Here is a 20,282-nt window from a genome sequence, read left to right on the forward strand (position 1 = left end):
TGGCCCATCCAGGTTAGCAGAAGCAGAGCACAGAAGGAGGCCCAGCGTCCCTGGGGCGGAGGGGGGAGCAGGAGGGCCGCGGTGGTTTCCAGCCCCACAGGGCCCTCCAGGCCGGGGGCTGCCCATATAAGGCTGCAGCCGTCCAGCATGGGTAGGGGCTCATTAAGGCCCCCAGCGGCTCAGCGTCCTCCTCCGCGGCGAGGAATGTGTGGAATCTCCTCCCTAGCTGCCGCCCACCACATGGAGGACCTTCCCCCCACCCACACCCGCCGGGATTAGCCCCCAGTCCCGGTGCTCGCGGAGCGCACTCCCCGCCCACCCGGGCCTCGGGCGCGTCCTCGCCGGCGCGCGCAGCTGCCTCGCCGCTGGGGGGAGCGCGGCGCCTCGGCGGAGCGGCCAGGGAGGCGGCGGCGCGCCCTCACCTGCCCCAGGCGCGGCTCATCCGGGCGGCAGCGGCGGAGGAGGAGGAGGCCGCGAGGCCGCCCGGGAGGAGGCCGGGGAGGAGCCTGGCGGGACGGGAGGGCGGCGCAAAGTGAAACTCCTGGAAGTTGCGGGAGCGCGAGGAGCCGTCGCGGGCTGCGCGCCCTCGGCCGGACGGGCCGGGCTCCCACGCACAGCGCACCCGGTGCCCATGGCCCTGAGCAAAGGGCTGCGGCTGCTGGCGCGGCTGGAGGCCACGGGCGAGAGCAGCGTGCTGCTGGAGGCGCGCGGCCGCGGCGACTGCCTGCTCTTCGAGGCCGGCACGGTGGCCACGCTGGGTGAGTGCCGCGCCCTCGCCCTGCCGCCCGCGGGCGGTGACGCCGGGAGGACGGGCGCCTGCCTGCGCCGGGACCTGGGGAGACCCGCGCCTCCCTGCCCCAAGGGGCCAGTCCTGGAAGGCGCGGGGACCGCCAGGACTGGGGATCGCGCGGAGGCGGGTGGCTTTTAGGGAGGAAGGGGCGCAGGGGATGGCCGCGAGCACCCCTGGCTGAGCATGGTGGCGCACGGCGGGCACCCGGGGTCTCCGTCTGCGCGCCCCGAGGGCTCTGTTCTTGGAGAGGCGGCTCTGACTTTTTACGCTTGGCGCTGGGTCAGAGCGCGTTGCAGATTCACGACGGTCCCAGGGGACTGACTTAGGAGTCAGCAGTCCTGGCCCGGCGCTGTGCCTGGCACTCTTTCTTATGCACCTGTTGATGAAACCAGTGATTGCCTTTAGGTTTGTGTTGGCTTGGCTCCACTCCCAAAGGGGATGGGACCCAAGCTCCGAAACACAGACTCTGGGGAAACCACAGATGGCATCTTTGTCACACGTTAATACTTGGTCGAGAGCGTCACTACTTTGGGCATATAGGACTTTGGAAGCAAATATACTATCTGGTGAATTTACCTGTATGCTGGATGTTAGAAATTGCCAAGCCAGCATATTTCACCTTTGGGCTCAGAAACCTTGAAACTGACATGGTGCTGAGGATTTGGAGACATAATCTCATTTAATTTTCACAATTTTACAAAACTATTGTTGTTATTCGCATATTACAGACGAGCAAACTGAGGCCTGAAGATGCTAAGACACTTGTTTGCTCAGGGTGACACAGTCCACCTGACTTGTGTGTGGCCATTTTGATAGTGTCATACAATTCATGGCTTCCTAATCCCTGGTTTTGTGGACAGCACTCAGGAAGAAGGTTCTAGGTGGCACCAAAGCCAGTGACATCAGGTGGGGTTGTTGGGTTTGTCATCATAAACCCTGGAGAGAGATTTACAAGAGCAGGTGTCCAGCTGCACCATCTTCCAGTGTTCTTAGCTCACCAAGTGCAGAATCACTTGTTCATTTGTACTTAAGATGTTCAGCAAATACAACTGCCACTCAAGCAGTGCTTCATAAATGTCTCCAATTGCGTGTGTGTGTGTGTGTGGGGGGGGGGTTATGGTGGTGCTGGGGATTGAACCCAGGGCCTCATGCATGTGCTCTCCCAAGGAGGTACATCCCAGCCCTCTGGGCTTGTTTTTACATTTATATGCATCAACTCCAGTTAGGACACAGGACTGTGTGCATGTATATATATGTGTGTGTGTGTCTCCCCAGCACCATTTCTTCTATTTCTGTTTCCTGGATCATTTAACATATAATTATCTGGATTGCTTTCAGTCACTTGATTACTTAAACAGTGTCTCCAGTATTCTTTGCATTAAAGTGCGTAGCAAATCATGGATTAAATTATTATCAGATTATTCCATTTTTGGCTGTGTCCTGAAAAGTCCAAGTTTGGTCATTTTTTATGGCCTTGAAAGAAAACCACAGAAATTTCCATTCCATTTTAGTTGTCTACCTCATACCACATTTATCAAAACTGAGAGATTAATTTCATGACACAAAACTACCATTTCATCAAAAAGATTAAACTGTCCTTTGGTTGGATTACAGTGACATGAGGCAAGGTTCATACACATTTAAGGGTTCCTTTGAAGCCACTTGGAACAAAAAAGTACTTTTTCTAAAGTGAAGGTTTTTATATGATTAATGAAGGCGGCAGAGTGCGTGTCTTCCAGGGGAAATGGGCTGTGGGCTGAGGTGCCTTTCCCTGGCATTGGTGATGCAGCGCCCTGGGTTTATAGTAGAGGTGATGAAAGCAGTTGGCATGTCCTTAGCTCATGTGCAGTCCACACTTGTCTCTTAACCTATCATTTGTTTTTTGGTAGACCGCAGGCTAAATACTTATGCTTTTAAAGATTGTTTTTTTTTTTTTAATTGAATGAAATGAAACTATTTTTAAAAAGCAGCTGTGCCTTTTGATGGTATTCCTTGTCCAGAGGCTTCTGAGGGAGCGTTCAGTGACTAGAAGTTGTTTCCAACTTTGAAGACACCCTAAGTGCACACATGGGATACATTGACGCTGACCTTGAAATTCCCGTCTGTGCTCCAGGGCTGGCCAGCTGAGTTGCTGTGCTTTGCTGTTCTCAGTGAGGTGAAAGGCGCTCCCCCTGCCCCCAGGAAGGTTGCATCTCTCCTTTTGTGGGGACAGTGCACTTGTCCTTTCCCTGAGAGTATGGGGTGGGGACAGCTTCCTTTTCTCTTTGGCTGTGGTTTTTCTGTGATGGATGTCCCCAGTGAGTAACAGGAGCCTAGGACACTAGAGGTGTGGGCTGTTGCCATGTGGGTCATGGTGTTCTTGGCTCCTGCGTGGCTCCAAAGCCTGCCCAGCTCTGTGTCAGGTGCACACTACTGCTTTTACTGGGATCAACAGGTGATGAGGTGGCTTGGCTCTCCCACCATGAGCACGGGTTGCCAGCACCTTCCTGCACATTTCACCCTAAGGATTCTAGTTGGAGGAACGTCTGTCACTGGAAGGGCTCAGCGGTTCCTTAGTGTTTTGGGTCTTTATTGGTGTTCACAGGAAAAGCTGATGATGCATGATTGGTTGGCAGTTGGACTTCTCCCTCTTACCTGCTCTAGCCTGTCCTCACCTGTTCCCACCTGTCCTCCTATTCTTCCAGTGAACTTTGCAGATGTTCTCTGTACAAGGCCACCTAACCTGCTAATGAAAAGACTATTTAAGGAATAGTTCCAAATTCATGTTTCCAGAAGAATTAAGCTGAGAATCTTTTAAATGGATCAGTGGGAGCAGGAATTCCAGAGACAGAAAAACTAAAGGTATAGGCACCAGTTTAAAAGGTTTTCACCAAGTGGATGTGGTGGTGCTTACATGTAATCTCAGCAACTTCAGAGGCTTAGGCAGGAGAATACTGAATTCAAGTCCAGCCCAAACAACCTAGTGAGACCCTATCTCAAAATAAAAATGAAAAGGGCTGGGGATAGGGCTCAGTGTTAGAGTGCCCCTGGGTTCTATTCCCAGTACTGCCAACTTCTGTGTAGATGACAATCCAGCGTCCATTGCCCCCATCCAGAATCAGCATCCAGATGTTCTCTTGTTCACACATCCACACAAGAAGCACTGGCCTTTTACAGCTGTCTCTTTTAGACTTTGGATGGACCAGATGGAGGGAAGCGTGCTGGTTGTTGATGGAGTTCACCTGCTTTCAGAGTGAGCGTCAATGCTCCAAAGTTCAGTGTTCTCCAAACAGCCGGCAGGTCCCCATGTTTACACGTGGGTTTATGCCTGTACCCTGCCTCTCCACCCTCCCCCCCCCCCCCCCCCCGCATTGTTACTGTAGAGTGTGGGCAGCAGGAGGGAGGATGGGGAAGGAGGCTTGGGAGACTTCATTAGTGCATGTCCCTGCCTTTCTTTGAGCTGCTGTAGAAACAGCAACTGCTCTTCCCAGCTGCCGGGTTTTCACGGAGGCCACAATCAGGCTTGGCTGGAGAGGGTGAGGTGGCTAAAGAGCCCACCCAGAAACCTTGGTGTGGACTGTTGCCTTGGTCACTTGCTTGGGCTTCATGGCTGGAATTATTTGGTCAGTGACTTGAAGCCTGACTGGTTAAGAGCATTGGAGAGAACCTGAGAGGTGGCCAATCTGGGAATGCTCCTGGACAGAGGTGGACGCACAGGTGGGGGGTAGAGGGCTGGGTTCCCGACTTGGGCTGGTTGGCCTCAGAACTCCTGTGGTCCCTTTCCTGGCTGTAGGTCTTGTCAGCACAATGATGTTCACAGAAATGCAGAGCAGTTGGATGTGTCCTCTCCCTCTGGTCTTTTTTTTAACTTTGTCCTTTTGATTGTGACTTCAGATTTCAGATCTTGCCAGGCTCTTGTTTTGGCTGCTTGTCTCAAAAACTTTGTTTTTAACTTTTAATTATGAGAATGTTTAAACATACACAAAAGTACAGTCAATCTCCATGGATCCATCCACCGACTCACACACACACACACACACACACACACACTCACTCTCTCTCTCTCTCTCTCTGTTGACAGTTACCCATATGGTGTCAGATGTCTTTTGCTTGTCCCTGAAGAAATAGAAGAAATATTCTATTTCTTCATTTGTATGTGGTGCTGAGGATCGAACCCAGGGCCTCACACGTGCTGCTGTATTATATTTTTAGTTGTAGATGGACACAGTTTCTTTGTTTTATTTTTATGTGGTGCTCAAGCAAGCGCTCAACCACTGAGCTACAATCCCAGCCCTTGTCCCTATATTTTTAATGAAAAAAAAAAATGAATCTCCTAAAATTTAGTTTTCTCAATGCCAGGCAAGATTTTGATTTATTTGGACTGGCTTTTTTTTTTTTTAATTTGCATTTATATATGTAAGTTCAAATTTTATTTTATTGTAAATTGGCAAATTCTATTTATGGGGTTCAAAGTGATGTGGACTTGTGTATGATGAAATTAAGCTGATTACCATATCCACCACCTCAGTACCTGTTCTGTGTGAGACCATTTGAAATTAACTCTTAGTGATCTTGAACTATCCCAATAGGCTCTCATTACCGTAGTCACCAGGGTACATGAGTTCACAGTTTACTTGATGAATGTCATTGTGACCAACAGCAGAAATGGTGGTGTGAACGGATTCTGAGGTTCTGTACAAATACATGTTTCAAAGCACAGTGGCCACTGGGATGGAAGAGCCACAGGGTGGAAGAAGAGGGCACTCTGGAGGGCAGCAGTGGTGGGCACAGGAGGAGAAGGTCTGGGCTCTCCCGGGGCACCACCCCTGGCCCTTGCACAAGAGAGGACAGAGGAGCCCTGGCCACCTGACCTTTGTGCTTGTCCTTCTGGCCAAGCTCCTGCTACTCAGTACCCTGGAGTTTGCTATGCAAATGGCCCAACCTGCTTCCTTAGCCTGCTTCCTGCTTCAGGGGCAAAGGGCTCCTCCCAGGGGTGTCCACCCCAGGCCTGAAAGTTGGGGACCCTAGGGCGAGGGATAAGAACTGGACCCAGGCAAGACACAGCGGCATATACCTGTCATCCCAGTGGCTTAGGAGGTGGAGGCAGGAGGACACAAGTTCAAAGCCAGCCTCAGCAACACAGCAAGGCCCCAAGCAACTTAGCAAGATCCTGGCTCAAAATTTTTAAAAAAGCCAGGGACGGTGCTGGGGATATGGCTCAGTGGTTAAGTGCCTCTGGGTTCAATCCCCAGTGCAAAAAAAGAAAAAAAAAGAACTAGAGCCAGGCTGGTTGGGTGTCCACCTGTGTGCACAAAGAGGGGTATGAAGCCCGTTGGGGAAGGCAGTGGAGGAGAAGGGGCCAGGCTGGGATGGGGACCTGACCTTCTGGTTCATCATGGGAGTGTGCTTCTCAAGGTAGGAGGGGAGAATGTATTTTATTTAACAGTTTGTTAGCTTCATTGAAAACATGCAGGGTGCCAAGCACCACTGGGACTGTGCCCCAGACCCTGCAGATATTCTGTGGGCCTGCTCTGGGCACCTGCAGGAGTCTGGGGCTCACTTCTGGAATAATCCTTGGGTGCTTAGTTTCTGTGGCCTTGCTGCTTGAGGATGGGAACTAGTTTCTGTTTTCACTTGAATTGTCTTTCAACCCCTGGACGCACTGACTTAGCACTTCCAGGCCGGGCTGTGTGCCTGCTGGGAGGCAAAATCAGATCCAGCTGGGAGGACGTCTGCTCCTGACCAAGCTGAATGCTTGAAAAACCAAGTCCCCGAGCTGCTTGCCCTCCCTGCTCCTCAGGCCAGTGGACCCAGGGCTGAGTGGGGGCAGATGGGGTCCACCTCTAACAGGAAACAGCCCAGGTGAGGGCTGCCTGCCTTCAAGACCCCCTGGAGGGGGCTCTCCAGCACTTGCAAGTAAATGGGGGTCATTCTTTCTCAAGGAAAGTGAATGAAAACCTTTCCAAGTGCGTGTCCTTGGTCCTGAGTTCCACCTGCAGAAACTCATCTCAGGAATAGTCACAGATCACAGCCCATCTCGCTCAAGGATGTTTATCTCTCGGTGTTTTGAACGATTTACTGGTTAAATAGACTCTGGTTCAACTTGGCAGTAGCTCCTATTTGATTACCATACACCAGGTGCTGCTCCAGGTAGTTTACACATACTGATTTATGTGATCCTTACGATGAGGCAGGGGCTAAGACCTCCATTTTACACTTGGAGAAACTGAGGCACAGAAAGGCATAAGAATTTGCCAGAGCTTCCGCCTCTAGTTTGTGGCAGAGTCATGATTTGAAGAAGGTCTGAGGGCTCCAGTGAACAGTGTGTTCAGTAAATTCTCTTTCCTGAGCTGGGGCTGGGGCTCAGCGGTGGAGCACTCACCTAGCATGTGCGAGGCCCTGGGTTCGATCCTCAGCACCACATAAAGATAAATAAATAAAATAAAGGTATTGTATCTACAACTAAAAAATAAATGTTTTTTAAAAAATTCTCTTTCTTAGTGAAAACGATAAATACATTGGTGTGTGGAAAAGACTCAGCCTGTTCCACAGTCTTGGGCTTCAGGTCTTTTTTTTTTTTAGTTGTAGATGGATACAATACCTTTATTTATTTATTCTTATGTGGTGCTGAGGCTCGAACCCAGTACTTCTCGTGTGCTAGGCAAGCGCTCTGCCACTGAGCTTCAACCCCAGCCCCTTTTCTTGGGTCTTGAACTCTGGTGCAGTCAGGGAAGACAGGCTTGCAGGTGACTGTGGTGCACCAGCGCGGTCCCTCCAGTTGTGGCAGGGTTTCATCTGACACACGTCTTCATAGAGGAGGCTCTTACTTGGGGATCCCATCACCCACTTTCTGAGGGTGGGGTGTGCAGCTTTACCAAGGGCAGGCTCAATGTTTGAGAGGATGCAGGCTTCAAGCCTGTACTCCAAGAGGGAGATCTGGGTCCCCAAGTTGGTCCCATTCTTCCATGTGGATGTCCCAGCACCTGGCACAGAGCCCCATGTGGCCTCAGGGTGCTGAGGAAGAGGACCCCAGGCTCCAGGGGAACATTCAGAACATGAGGAGTGTCCGATAGGTGCAGTGTTGAGCTGGGTGGTCCCTGAGGGCTCCGGGGTGATCTTTGAGGCCCCGGGGTGATCCCTGAGGGCTCCTGGGTTTTGAGATGGGAGAAGTCCCTAAGTGAGGTGCCAGACGCTGTAGGAGCAGACCTGCCTGCCCCCGTTGGCTGTTCTGGGCAGGAATTGCTCTGCCAGGTGAGTGGACATGCTTTGCACCGAGGTGGCGCTGAGCAGGTGCCAGCACCTCTCCAAGGGCCTGCACAGGGAGGCTGTGCGCACCTGACTGGTCCTGTGGGCCACAGCCATCTGCACTGTGGCATTAAGAGACTGGCAGGATGCCACTTGCTGGTAAAGCTTCCTGGTTCAGAAAATGCCTCAGAACTGGAGGATCCTTTGATGAGTATCCGCCCTGGAGGACAGCATGTCCCCGGTGGGACCGATGACCCAGATTGCAAGAGCAGATCCTAAGTACACAAGTGGAAGTCTGAGCTTAATCTTAAGGCAGTTTTGGGGGATATGGGGCTCCTGGTGAGGTGTGAGATGTCATGGGAACTGGCACTTTGTTCTCTTCCTGGGTCTGTGCCCAGTCTGCCTGGCACCCCCAGGCTGATGGCCATCCGTCCTGCTTTCCTGGAACCCCTCCTAGTGTGATGGCGAGCCTCTGCGCTGTGTCCCTGGAGTCCCTGGAGTGCATCTCTGAAGCCATGCACACCCTGGGAACAGCGCCCCTTCCTTCCCCTCTGCCCTTGGCTGGCCGTGGGCCCCACGTGTGGAACTTTGGTCCCATGTGCTCTGCCTGCTTCAGCTCCACGTGCTGTCCGAGGGCCTGGGGTGGGGTGGGGAGAGGGTGCCGGTCCTGGTGATACTGAGGGCCAGTGGGGGCCCGGGCTGGCAGCTGGAAGGTGAGCCTGCAGTCCTGGTTTTTCCTGCCCAGCTGGCCTTTCGTGAACACAGAGGTAGGCAGCGGTGTTGTGACCACTTGGCATTGACTGGTGGAAGGATCTTATTCAGAAGAAATAAACGCTTCCTTCCTGTCTTCGGAGCTGACCTTAGAATGCCCAGTGGATGGTACCCCCAAGCCCCTGTCTCCTCCTACGCCTGTTGGCAGCTGACGGCAGGGAACAAAGGTGGCTGCTCCATCTGTAGGTGAAGCTGACACGGGTGAGCATCCCCGGGCTCTGGGGACCCATCTCTGGGCTGCTCTGCCATCCTGGCCCCAGCCTCTCTCCAGCCGGAGGGTCACCGACCTTTTCTTCCCTAGAGGAAGCCTGTGCCTGGCCAAAAGCAAATACTGGAGCTGTGGGTCTTTTGAAGAGAGACTGCTGCCTGCTTCACCCTCTGGCCTACAAACATTTCCTATGGTGACTATTGTGACCACAGTGACCAGGTGAGGGACAACCCAGCCTTCAGAGGTTTGACTTTGAATCCTTCTCTCCTCCTTGTCAATCAACAAGCACTGCTTGGAAAACTGACCATCTGTCTACACCACCTGGAGGTCTGGTTAAAATGCAAGCCGTGCCTCAGTTGCTTGGGGTGCAGTTTGGGGGGGGCTGTAGTCCATACTTCTTGAAAGCCCCTGGGTGATGCTGTCCCATGGACCACATGTAGCTAAGGTTCATCAGCGGCTTGGGAGAGACCTGAACTCCTTATGCTGTCCCCCTTGGGAAAGACAACCAAGCCTTCCAGACCTTGGAATCTTTATCTGAAGATAAGTGAATTTCAATTGATACTGCCTTTCCTGTTCTTGAGATTACATGTACCTTTTTTTGGTAGTGCTGGGGTTGAACCCAGGGCCTCATGCATGTGAGGCAAGAGCCATACCATTGAGCCACATCCCCAGACCTCCAGTGTGTGTTTTAAAAAGAGCTGGGTGTGATGGCGCATATTTGTAAGGTCAGGAGGCTGAGGCAGGAAGATCTCAAGCTCAGAGTCAGCCTCAGCAACTTAGCAGGGCCCTAAGCAACTCAGTGAGACCCTGTCTCTAAATAAAATCTAAAAAGGGTTAGGGATGTGGCTCAGTGATGAAGTGCCCCTGGGTTCAATCCCCATTACCGAGAGAGAGAGAGAGAGAGAGAGAGAGAGAGAAGAAGAAGAAGAAGAAGAAGAAGAGGAAGAAGAAGAAGAAGAAGAAGAAGAAGAAGAAGAGGAGGAGGAGGAGGAGGAGGAGGAGGAGGAGGAGGAAGAGGAGGAGAGGAGAGAGAAAAGAGAGAGAGAAGAGGAGAGAGAAGGGGGGGGAGGGAGGGAGAGGGGGAGGGGGGCTTAATCACCAAGTATATGCACATCACTACTTCACTCACCTACAAGTTTAAACTACCCAGAAATTTAGGAGAAGTGATGTGGCAAGGTTCCTTATAAGAAAGTCAGAGCTCAGCCTTGAAAATCTCATGCTCTGTGCTTTCCTTGATCTCTACTTATGGATTAATGAAAATACGTGAGAGTCTCTCAGATTCTGCCAGGTCCCTATCACTTGCAAAAACTTACAAAAAGCAATGGCACTTTCAGCTTAAATAGAACACCAAGTAAAGTGTTCACTAGTGTATTATAAACTGTGCTAACTTCAGGCAGATTATCAAGAGCCCAAGTTTCATTATTGTACAGCTAAAAAAATAACTGGAGGGCTGGGGTTGTATGCAAGCCGTGCCTCAGTTGCTTGGGGTGGAGTTTGGGGGGCTGCAGTCCATACTTCTTGAAAGCCCCTGGGTAGAGCACTTGCCAAGCATGTGCAAGGCACTGGGTTCAATTCTGAGCATCACATATAAATAAATGAAAAAAATAAAGATCCACCTAAAAAAATAACTGGGCTGCCGTTTGGCTAGGGAGGGGGCAGTTTGTGTACCTGGGAATGTGTGATCTGTTGTAATTTGGCCTCACCAGAAGTCTTGCCAATGGCTGACAAAGTGTTGGACACTTTAAGAGAGGAGGGTCTCTGTGGTTCCTGCTACAGGACTCAATGGAACCCAGTGGCATGCTGCTGGCAGAGATGAGCTGCTTGCAGCAGGACATGTGCTCTGGGCGCAGGACAGTGACGTTGCTCTCAGTGTCGGGTGTGGATAAAGAAAGGAATATTAGAAAGTCAGGGCTGGGGTGACTGGCTGCCACTGGGCCCAGCCAGGCCCTTGTAAGGGTGCATGGGGCGGGGGCGGGGGGCTGGCCTGTGCCTCTCCTGTCCCTGGGACCACCAGGAGGGCAGGGGACCAGGTCTCAGTCACATCTGGGTAGTAATTGGGGGCCAGGGTGGAGGTGCAAGAAAGAATTCCAGGTTGGAATGCGGCTCCGGCCAGCAGAATCTTATGTTTCAGAGGGCCACCTGCTTCCTCCAGACCGACCATGGAAACAGTCCCTTTGAATGAGGACTGAAAGACTTTGTCTGGTTCTATAAATTGATTTTAACCCTGAAGCAATAGAATTTAACTCTTTTTTTCTTCTATTTTAGTTTTGCTGTTTACTGACAGGTAAGAAGTATGATTTTGAATAGGTTGTTAAAAAGGCACTGGGTTCGATTCTGGGGGTCTAGAGACCCCCCAGAGTCTCTGTGATAACACAGAAGTCTTGCCCTCCTATAAGGTCCCCTGGGGTCCAGGTCAGGGGCTCCTCCTCCCTCTCCCTGCCCACTTTTCCAAGCTGCCAGTTTGTGTCCAGATCTGCCCTCGGGCCCCTTTCCTAACTCAACAAGGCTCCCTGCTGGCTGCAGGCTGCCCTGGGGAGACCCTGGTAGCCCTCTGACTTGTGCGGGGGAGATGAGATTTCCGATTGTTTGTAAAAAAAATTAAAAGACCTTTGTCCTGTCAACTTAAGGATAAAAAATAACACATTGAACCAAAAGAGTCATTGTTCTAATTTCATGAATATCTGGAATCTTACAGAATGCAATGACTATTCTCCACCTAATTTTTTAAACAGTATTACTTTTCACTGGATATAAAATATAATTAATGATTTTAAGTGGTGTTGAGGATCTGTAGCAGTGCCTCACACAGGTGAGGCAAGTGCTTTTAAATTGAGATACACATGCAGCCCATTCAAGAAAATGTGTCCCCAACTCTGTGATGAACTATTTTGTCCACTATGGAGGTGTGTTTGTAGCTTATCCCTAAAACATGGGATCAGAATCGTAAGACCAGATATATGAAATGGGGAAACAGAATGAAATTCTGTGTGCATACAAAGTCTCCTGGCCTTCTGGGCTTGACTTGCCAACACCTTCCCTTGTAGGTTTCTGGTTCACTTGGCTGTCAGGAAAATTTGGTTACTGAGAGCGTATTGGAACGTTACCTTCTGAGACAAATAAGTTCAGAAGCAAAATTGATGGGGTCCCATGGCAAAGGTCCTTTGGGGGACCCCCCAGCCACGGGCCTTCCTAGAGGGCCACCATCTTGGCTCCTGTCTTCCCCCTCCTGTGCCCTGGAAGGCTTTGGGTGTGGATGATAAGAGAGCTGTGTCTGGGATTAATTTGGTGTCCTCCAGATGGACTCGGGGCAAGTAGGTGATATCGGAGTGGAGAATGTTGGTGACCCCAGGGCTGTGAGATAAGCTGGAGGGTGGTTCATTAGTCACAGTGAGTTCATAAATGGGCTGCTTTTCAGTGTCACCAAATCAGTGGCCTTCCCATACGCCAGCATTCACCAGTTAGAAGGCGCAGTGAGGGAAAATGTCCCACTCGCCACAGTTTCTGGGAGTAATGAAATATGTGAGGCTGAGAAGAAGGAGGCTATGCAACTTGACGGACGCCAGGATCCATGGAAGGGACACCATGTTCTTGGGATGGGACCACCAGCACTGTGAAGAGGCCCGTTGTTCCGTTTCATCCATAGACACAGGTCCCTGAGTAAAATCCAGCCGAGTTCCAGCAGAGGGCTGATGTTAAGTGTAACAGGCTGGTTCTAAAGTGTGTCTGGAACTCCTGCACCTGAAAATTCTGACCCGACCCTCCCATTTGGGTTCTTGGAAACCCCAACCAGCAGATGCATGACCTGAGTCGCACTGGTTCTTCTCTGTTCTTAAACCCCAGCAGGTCCAGCCACTCTGCAGCCACCTCCAGAGCCCAGCCTCTCCCTGCGTGGTGCAGCTGCCTCCCGACTAGCCCGCTGGCTGCTGGTGAGGCCTGCACACCCGGCCCACTCCACCCTGCTCTTTCTTCTCCTTTTCTAGGGCCTGCCCCACCCACCCCCCAGCATCCTGACTTGTTCTTGCTGTTCCACCTGCCCCCAGAGCCCTTCCCCAGGGTCTGCCTGGCTGCCTCCTCTGCATCCAGGGCTCAGCCTGGTGACTTCAGCTGGACCTTCCTGAGCACGGTAGCTGTGCTGGCCTGTGGACTGTTCCATTGCCTGCTTTCCTTTCTTTGTAATGAAGTACCGTGTGTGTGTGTGTGTGTGTGTGTTCTGTTCTGTTACCCACCACAGCCACAGCGGTGCATGGGCACTGGATTGTGTCCCCCAGACTTGTGGGAAGGGAGTACTTGAGTTTATTTAAAAGTCTAGCTGGGAGCAATGGCACAGCTATAATCCCAGCAACTCCAGAGGCCGAGGCAGGAGCGTTGCACATTTGAGGCCTCAGCAACCTAATAAAACCCTGTCTCGAATGGAAGGAAACAGGGGAGGGAGAGAGGAAGGGAAAGAGGGAAGAAAGGAAGGAAGAGGAAGAGAGGAAGGAAGAAGGGAAAGGAGGGAGGGAGGAAGGGAGGAGGAGGAGGAAAGGGAATGGTGCTGGGGTCGAAGCTCAGTGGCCCCTGCCCAGGGTTCCGTCCAGGAGGGGGTGGGGTTTGCTCAGGGGCCTTGCCCAGTGGACAGTGTGGTCCCTGACTTGCTTTATCCAGGTGAACACTCAGAACGCCCAGCCCTGCTTGGCAGGTCCCTGAGCAAAGGAGGAGGCCGGCAGGACGGGCCACTGCTCCTCGTCCAGGGAGTGTGGTCTTCAGAGCGGTTCATGCCGGGGGCAGCGCCGTGGCTGTCAGTCTAGTAGCCCCACAGGTCCAGGTTCCTTGTGAAAGCTCCGTGTACGCAGATCTCAGGGCTCACAAACATGTCCCCTTACAAAGGTCACCCCCAAGGCCCCAGCCTGGTTTCCCATTGAGGTTCTGATTCACTTATGGATGTTTTCTGTCCAGAGGCAGTTTGTCAATTAGGTTTTTTTTTTTTTTTTTAACCATAAGAAGTGTTGGGGGCTGGGGTTGTGGCTCAGCAGCGTGCTTGCCCAGCACGTGTGAATAAAAATAAATAAATAAAATGAAGATATTGTGTCCACCTAAAAAAACTAAAAAATAAATAAATATTAAAAAAAAATCTAAAAAAAGAAGTGCTGAGTGGCAACTGTCGCCGTCCTACCTTTATGGGGTTCCCAGGTGTCCTAGTTCTTTCTTTGTCGTTGTTGTTTCTATCACAAAATACGCGAGGCAGAGTACTTTATAAAGAAGAGGTTCATTTAGCTCATAGTTCTGCAGGTCCCAGAGCCTGGCATGGCCCTGGTGAAAGCCTCCTAGTGGACAGAATCACATGGTAGGAGCACAGGGGAGAGGAGGGGTGGGGGGTCAAGGGAGGGAGCCAAGACCTGGGAAGAGCCAGGCTCCATAAATTCCAGAGATGATGAAGAATTAAATGTAAAAAAAAAAAAAAAAAACCCAACTTTCAAAATATGAGAAGACAGTATCTTACAGGTTTATGGTGTGGAAAGACTTTCTAAGGAAAGCATAAAACTCAGAAGCCATCAAGGCAAGAAAAAGTACAGATTTCAGACTTTGTTTTTTTAAATGGGCATCACACCCAGGGCACTCTGCCACTGAGCTACACCCCCAGCTCTTTTTTATTTTGACACAGTGTCTTGCTAGGTGGCTGGGGCTGGCCTCCAACTTGCTGTTGTCCTCCTGCTTCAGCCTCCCAACTCTTGGATTACATGCATACATCACCACACCCAGCTTAAGAAATCTTTTTTATTGAGCTATAAAATGCAATAGAAAATGGGCACTCTGAGTGCACAGTCCATGAATTTTCACCAAGTAAGCCCAACCACATATCCAGAGGGGGAGTCTGGAGATGGAGTGTCCAGCACCCTGGGGCTCCTGCTGCCCCTTGCATGGGTCACTCTGATGGATTGGATTACATAAAATTTGCAAACGCTAGTGTACCACACACACTCCAAGTGTCATTAGAAGGCAAGCAGCAGTCTGGAAGGAAACTGTGTTCAACCCTTTGTGACATAAAAGCTAAAGACTGATAATCATAGCATATAAAAGAGCCCTGGAGGTCACCAAGGACCAACAGTGAGCACAGAGGCTGGCAGGGGGATAATACCCGATTCTCAGAAGGGAAAGCACAATACTCAGAACAATGGGGCTGGCGCTGCCAGCTCTGCCAGCTCTGCCCGCAGCGGCGTGTGATCAGGGTGGCTGAGGGCTGAGTCTCCCTTCTACGCTCTCCCCACGAGCCAGGCACAACCATGGTGCAGCAGGGCACAGGTGGGTGCCATGACAGGTCAGGCACCCGCCCTCCTGGGCCACAGCTGGTCCTCACACCTGCCCCGCTCCTCCTGCCCCCACCCTGGGATGTTGGTTCTCTGGTGCAGGCTCCCTGGGAGGGCCCTGCAGGCTTCCAGACAGGCCAGACTGGACTTGCCCTCCAGGGGGCCCAGCTGCTTGGGTTCCAGCCAAGGCCTTGAGAGACACAGGGCAGGACTCAGGTGCTAGGGACACGAGCCACAGCCTGGGACAGGCCTGAAGTGGCCAGAGGCAGTGAGGACCCCACAGGGTGGGGTGACTTGGCAAGGCTTCCTGTCCCAGAGGGCCAGGGTTAGGAGGACAAAGCCAGCTCCCTGAAAGGTAGGGGACAGGCAGGAGGCTGGCAGCTCGTTCTGTAAAGTCCAGACCCCACCCTCAAGGGGGTCCCTGGAGACAGGATTTCATGGGCACAAGACACTGTGTCCACCTTGCAGAACGTCCCCCGGCAGCTCCCAAGGTCCCGCAGTAAGACAGTTGCTCAGCATGTTGCTCAAGACCCTTGGCCTTTTGTTCATGGAACCTGTGGCCGCATCTTGGGGTACACCAGTGTCCCAGGGGATGCAGTTTGGGAATCCTGCTGGGACGTGGTTAAGGCCCAGAACCTCTCTTGGGAGGCGCCAAATCCAGGAAGAAAGCCTTGGTCCTGGGAGTGAAGGGCAGTTCAGAGTCGTCCAGTGGTGGGCACTAGGGTCATCTGAGAAGGCCTCTTCTGCCCTGTTGTGGAAGGGAGCGTGGGTGTTCTTTTCCTATGCCAGCCAGGCCCCTGTGAATGACAGACCAGGGTAGAGGAGAAGGAGTGGTGAACAGCCAGTGGCCCCGCGTGGCCTGGAGCTGGCCACGCGCCCGAGTTTCCCTCGGGGGCTCATCCCTAGTCTTCCCCACAGGGGCCTCCGTCTATCCCACGCTGCAGCTCTGGCGGGTGGTCCTGGGAGTGCACCTGGCTTCCTCCCCAGACAACCACAAAGAAAGAGGATCCATAGGAGAAGCCTGAACAATGGGTGATGGCCTGTTCTCTGGATTCCGGGTCAGACTGTGGCTAGGAGCCAGCCTCTGGTTGGCTGGCCTTTCCCTCAGCCCCCCCCCCCCCACATCCTGTCTTCTCTCCTTGGAACTCTTCCCTGCTGCGCATTCCTCCCCCAGCCGGCCTCCAACCGAGGCTGCTCTGCCCTCTGTCCACGGGGTGGGTCTCCTTAGCCTACCTCGCTGCCTCCGCCCCTTCCCTGGAGAGCCTCCTGCCCACTATCCAGGTGAGGCCATGCCCACAGGAGGCTCCACCTCCTCTGCTGGCCTCACCCTCTGGCCTCCTCACAGCCATGGCTGTCTCCCTTCCCCGTGGACCTGGCCCTCCCAGGATGGAACCGGCTCTGGGGGCTGAGTTTCAAGGCCTGCCCCCTGCCTCCTTCAGCCCCTCCCCCGTCAGGACCCCAGCAGGGCCTTGTGCTGACCTAGGCCTGTGTCCTCTCCCTCCTCCCCGGGGCTGTGGTGACCCTCACACTCTGTGCTCCTTTTACCGCCTGCCTCCTTCCCTCCTCCTGCACTTGAGTTGCGCAGCTGGCCAGAGAGGAGCAGGACAGTGCTGACTGAGTGCTGTTGGGTGATCTCAGGCCTTTTGCTGGTCAGAGTCTCCTCCTGGCTCTGGAGTGACCACCCACTTCATCCCTCTCACCTGGGACTTTGCTTCCTACTTCCCTGAGAAAATGAGTCACTGAGAGGGAACTTCCCCTAGTTGCTGCTCTGAGCTGTGGGCACCACTGTCTCTGTCATGTCCCTGTCCTGTCCGCCAGTCCAGTCCCCCTTGCCTTTTAACCCCTTGCTGCACAGTGCCCCCTTTCTTTCCCCCCTGGCCCACGTCCACCATGACCAGGAGGCTGACATATCATCCTGAGGGACCTGACCCTGGCCCCTCCTCATTGCCCTGTCCCTACCTCACGCCAGGGGCTGTCCACACGGGCTGTGTCCACTTTCCTCCTCCATGCTCCTCTGAAGCAGCTCGGGCCAGCTCCAGTCCTCCCCTCTCCCTTGAACTTGCCATCCTGGCCCCAGGGCCCTCACCTGCAGAGTCCCCTGCCAGCGGCCCGCAGGCCTCCACCGCTTCCTCCCGGGTTGGTTGGCTTCTGCCATGCTCTGCTCAGGCCCAAGGCCTTCCTCAGGCCCGTGTCCCCTGCAGCCTGGGGGGTGCCTGGCACCCGCTGGCCTGGAGAGGCCTGGTGAGTGTGGAGCTCAAGTCAGGAGGCTGTGACTGTCCTCCTCCCGGGGTCCCCAGCTCCCGCCTCCTGTCCACAGGAGCTGTGTGTGGCCCAGTGCAGGGCTTCAGGGTGTGGGGCATGCACACGTGTGTGGAAATAGGGAGGAGGTGGGAGGGGGCCACTGGGGGGAACCATTTGAGCAAGGAAGAGGACGGGGGAACTCAGGAACTGGTGGGGTCCCTCCTGCTCTGCAGAGCTGCCTGGGCTCCAGCTGACAACCCTGGCAGGCTCAGCCACAGCCAGGCTGCACTGAGCCCGACCCGCTCAGGAGGAGACTCTGATCTTGACCTGGACCCGGCTCGAGACCCTGAAATACAGGATGGTTTATTTAATGTCACATCCAAGAATGGGGCCACAAGTGGTACCTCCACTTGGGGGGGGCTGCAGTGCTCAGTTGACCTACTTTTTGTTCTGACTCGTGGGCAGAGCAGGGCTTTTCCGGCATTTCCTTATGGCCTATCATTGTGGAAAATCTTGTTAAAGAGGAATGTGTGGCTGCCTGACTCTGGAGCTGCACCGGGTCTGCTGACCCACAGATGCTACTTGGCTGGGCCTTCAGCAGAACAGACCCTGGCCATAGCCCCTGGAAACGGCTGCTCCCACTGACGCAGCCCCCACCTAGGTGGCCTGACCCCACGCTCTGTCTGGGGACCGGAATCCTGGCCACACTGTTCTGCTTGGGGGCGAGTCTCCAATGCCCTGAGCTGCTCAGGTGGCCTCTTTCTCCTCCACCCAGAGGGTGACCTGAGGGCAGGGAGCCTCCACTTCTCCTCCAGGCTCCTGGAGGCCCACCCTGATCTTTCTTTGAGGTTCACCTGTGGTTTCTCCGCGTCCACACTCGGCTTTTGCCAATGCAGACTGGTTCTAGCATGAGCCACGTTGTCGAGGGATGAGGAACTTTCCTCAGGTTACCAGGGAAACGACTAAGAGTCTCTCCACAGTCAGATTCACCTGCACAGAGGGACACCAGCCCTGTCACCCTGGGCCCGAGCCCACCGTGACATCAGAGACTGCCTCGCAGCCCCTCCTTTCTCAGTCAAGTTCTCGAATCACATTCTGTTCTTGGTACCTTGGGTCCCCACATGGGTGGCCCTTGTGAAGATCAGGACGTCTCCTCCACCTCGTGTGTCCCTCCCTAGCCCAGCGTGCCCTAGTCCCACCACCATCTGTGTCAGACGCCCCACTCCATTCCCCTCCCCCGTCTTGCCGTCCAGCCCTCCTGTCCCTGGGCCCTTCCGTCTGGTGGGGTCTCCACCTGGAACCTGTCACCTTTCATGCCCGCTCTGCCCTCTGCCTGCCTCCTCTTCACAGGACAGAGAGCACCCACCTCCTCCCCCTGCCCCTCAGTGGCTCCCACCCCCTTGGCCGAACCAACTCATTCTGGCCCCATCTCTGTGGCTGGAAGTTCCAGGGTCCCTGTGTCACCTCCTCGGGCTCAGCTCACCCTCCCTCCCTCCCCGAGGACAGTCCACTCCCCCCCCCCCGCCCTGCCTTCACTCCTGCAGATGGCCTTGTTCTCCTCACACTGGGAACATCGAAGCCCTCGGGGAGCGTGCCGGCCAGTCTCTGCGCACCCATCTGTCCCCACGTGCTGTCCCTGCCCTCCTGTTCACATGCTGGACTGCGGTGGCTGGGGCTGGCCCCGCCTGTGCCCGGATCCTGCTGGCCTAACCCGGGCGAGCGTCTCTGGGACCTAGCTTGGTGGCCATGCCATATCATGGAGAAATCTTTTGCCCGACTTCCCTCAGCAGCCCGGCATTTCTCTGCGCCCCCCATGTGTGGCCACGTGCCCCCAGAGTTCCCCGGGGAGTGGTCTCCTCGCAGCCTGTTTGCTCCCACTGCTCCATTAGGTCCTGCTCCTGTCTGGTCACCAGTGTCCCTGGAAGTGACTCCTGCTCAGTTCTCACGCTGTGGACGGCACAGAAGCCTCTGCCCTCCCAGCCGCTCGGGCTTCCTGCAGGTCCTTCTCCCCCAGCCTCTAGGGCCCTGCACCTCTGGAGTTTCTTAAATGTTTTTTGGCCACTTCTCATTGTCCCCAACACCCTGTGCCCAGAAGCCAGCCCTGGCTCCCTCCACTCCCATGACATAGACACCTCCTGCTGGCTGAGGCCCAGCTGGGCTCCCGCTGGCATGGCCCTGTGTCCTGCGGCCACTTGGCGGCGCTTCTGACCTGGCCAACGCCAGGAGCCGCCCTCAGGCTCCAGCGCTCCGTCCCTAGGAGCCGGGTTAGGTCCTCCGGACGCTTCATGCCGCTGAGGAGTCACGGGGGTCTCTTTGCTTCTCTTTTTGTGGTGCTGGGCTTTGCGCACAGGCGAGGCAGCGCCGTACCCTGAGCTGCATCCCCCGAGGTTCCCGAGATGTGATCATGGTGTTGGTGGCCTCACCTCTCCGTGCTTCTTCTGGAAGTGTGTGCAGACGCAGCGACGTGGTGACGGGGCACCTGGGGGGCAGGACAGGGTTGACAGGCGGAGCCGGTGATTCATGGTGACGCAGGTACCTAGGGCCCGATGTCCTGCTCAACTTTTCTTTGGAAATTCCCAAACGGGAGGCCAGCACAGTGTCCTGAATCTGCTTGCTTCTCAGCACTTCCTGGGCATCTGCCCCTGTCCAGGCAGTGACCTGGTCCTTTCCTGCCTCGGCCATCCCAGTATCTCCAGGGGGTCTCCCAGCGTTTCTTCTTGTCCCCCTAGCGTCTGTTCTCAGTGGCAGCCAGGGCAGTCCTCAC

General features: G+C 54.1%; 1 protein-coding gene across 4 annotated transcripts in view; it reads left to right on the forward strand.

Moving 5' to 3' along the window:
* The first annotated feature begins 541 nt into the window (after positions 1-541).
* The window catches only part of Synj2 (synaptojanin 2), an 89,825-nt gene continuing 70,084 nt past the window's right edge, over positions 542-20,282 (forward strand). The window contains exon 1 of one of the 4 annotated variants that reach the window (XM_058583197.1): positions 542-758. In XM_058583197.1, the coding sequence (XP_058439180.1) occupies positions 632-758 (127 nt within the window). In that variant the 5' untranslated portion in view covers positions 542-631. The remainder of the gene's footprint in view (positions 759-20,282) is intronic. The other 3 variants (XM_058583196.1, XM_058583195.1, XM_046456588.2) reach the window with 3 other exon arrangements.

Source organism: Marmota monax, unplaced genomic scaffold (genome assembly GCF_021218885.2).
Source record: "Marmota monax isolate L192 unplaced genomic scaffold, Marmota_monax_Labrador192_F-V1.1 WCK01_AAM20220418_F8-fsc00164, whole genome shotgun sequence".
NCBI classification, from domain to species: domain Eukaryota; kingdom Metazoa; phylum Chordata; class Mammalia; order Rodentia; family Sciuridae; genus Marmota; species Marmota monax.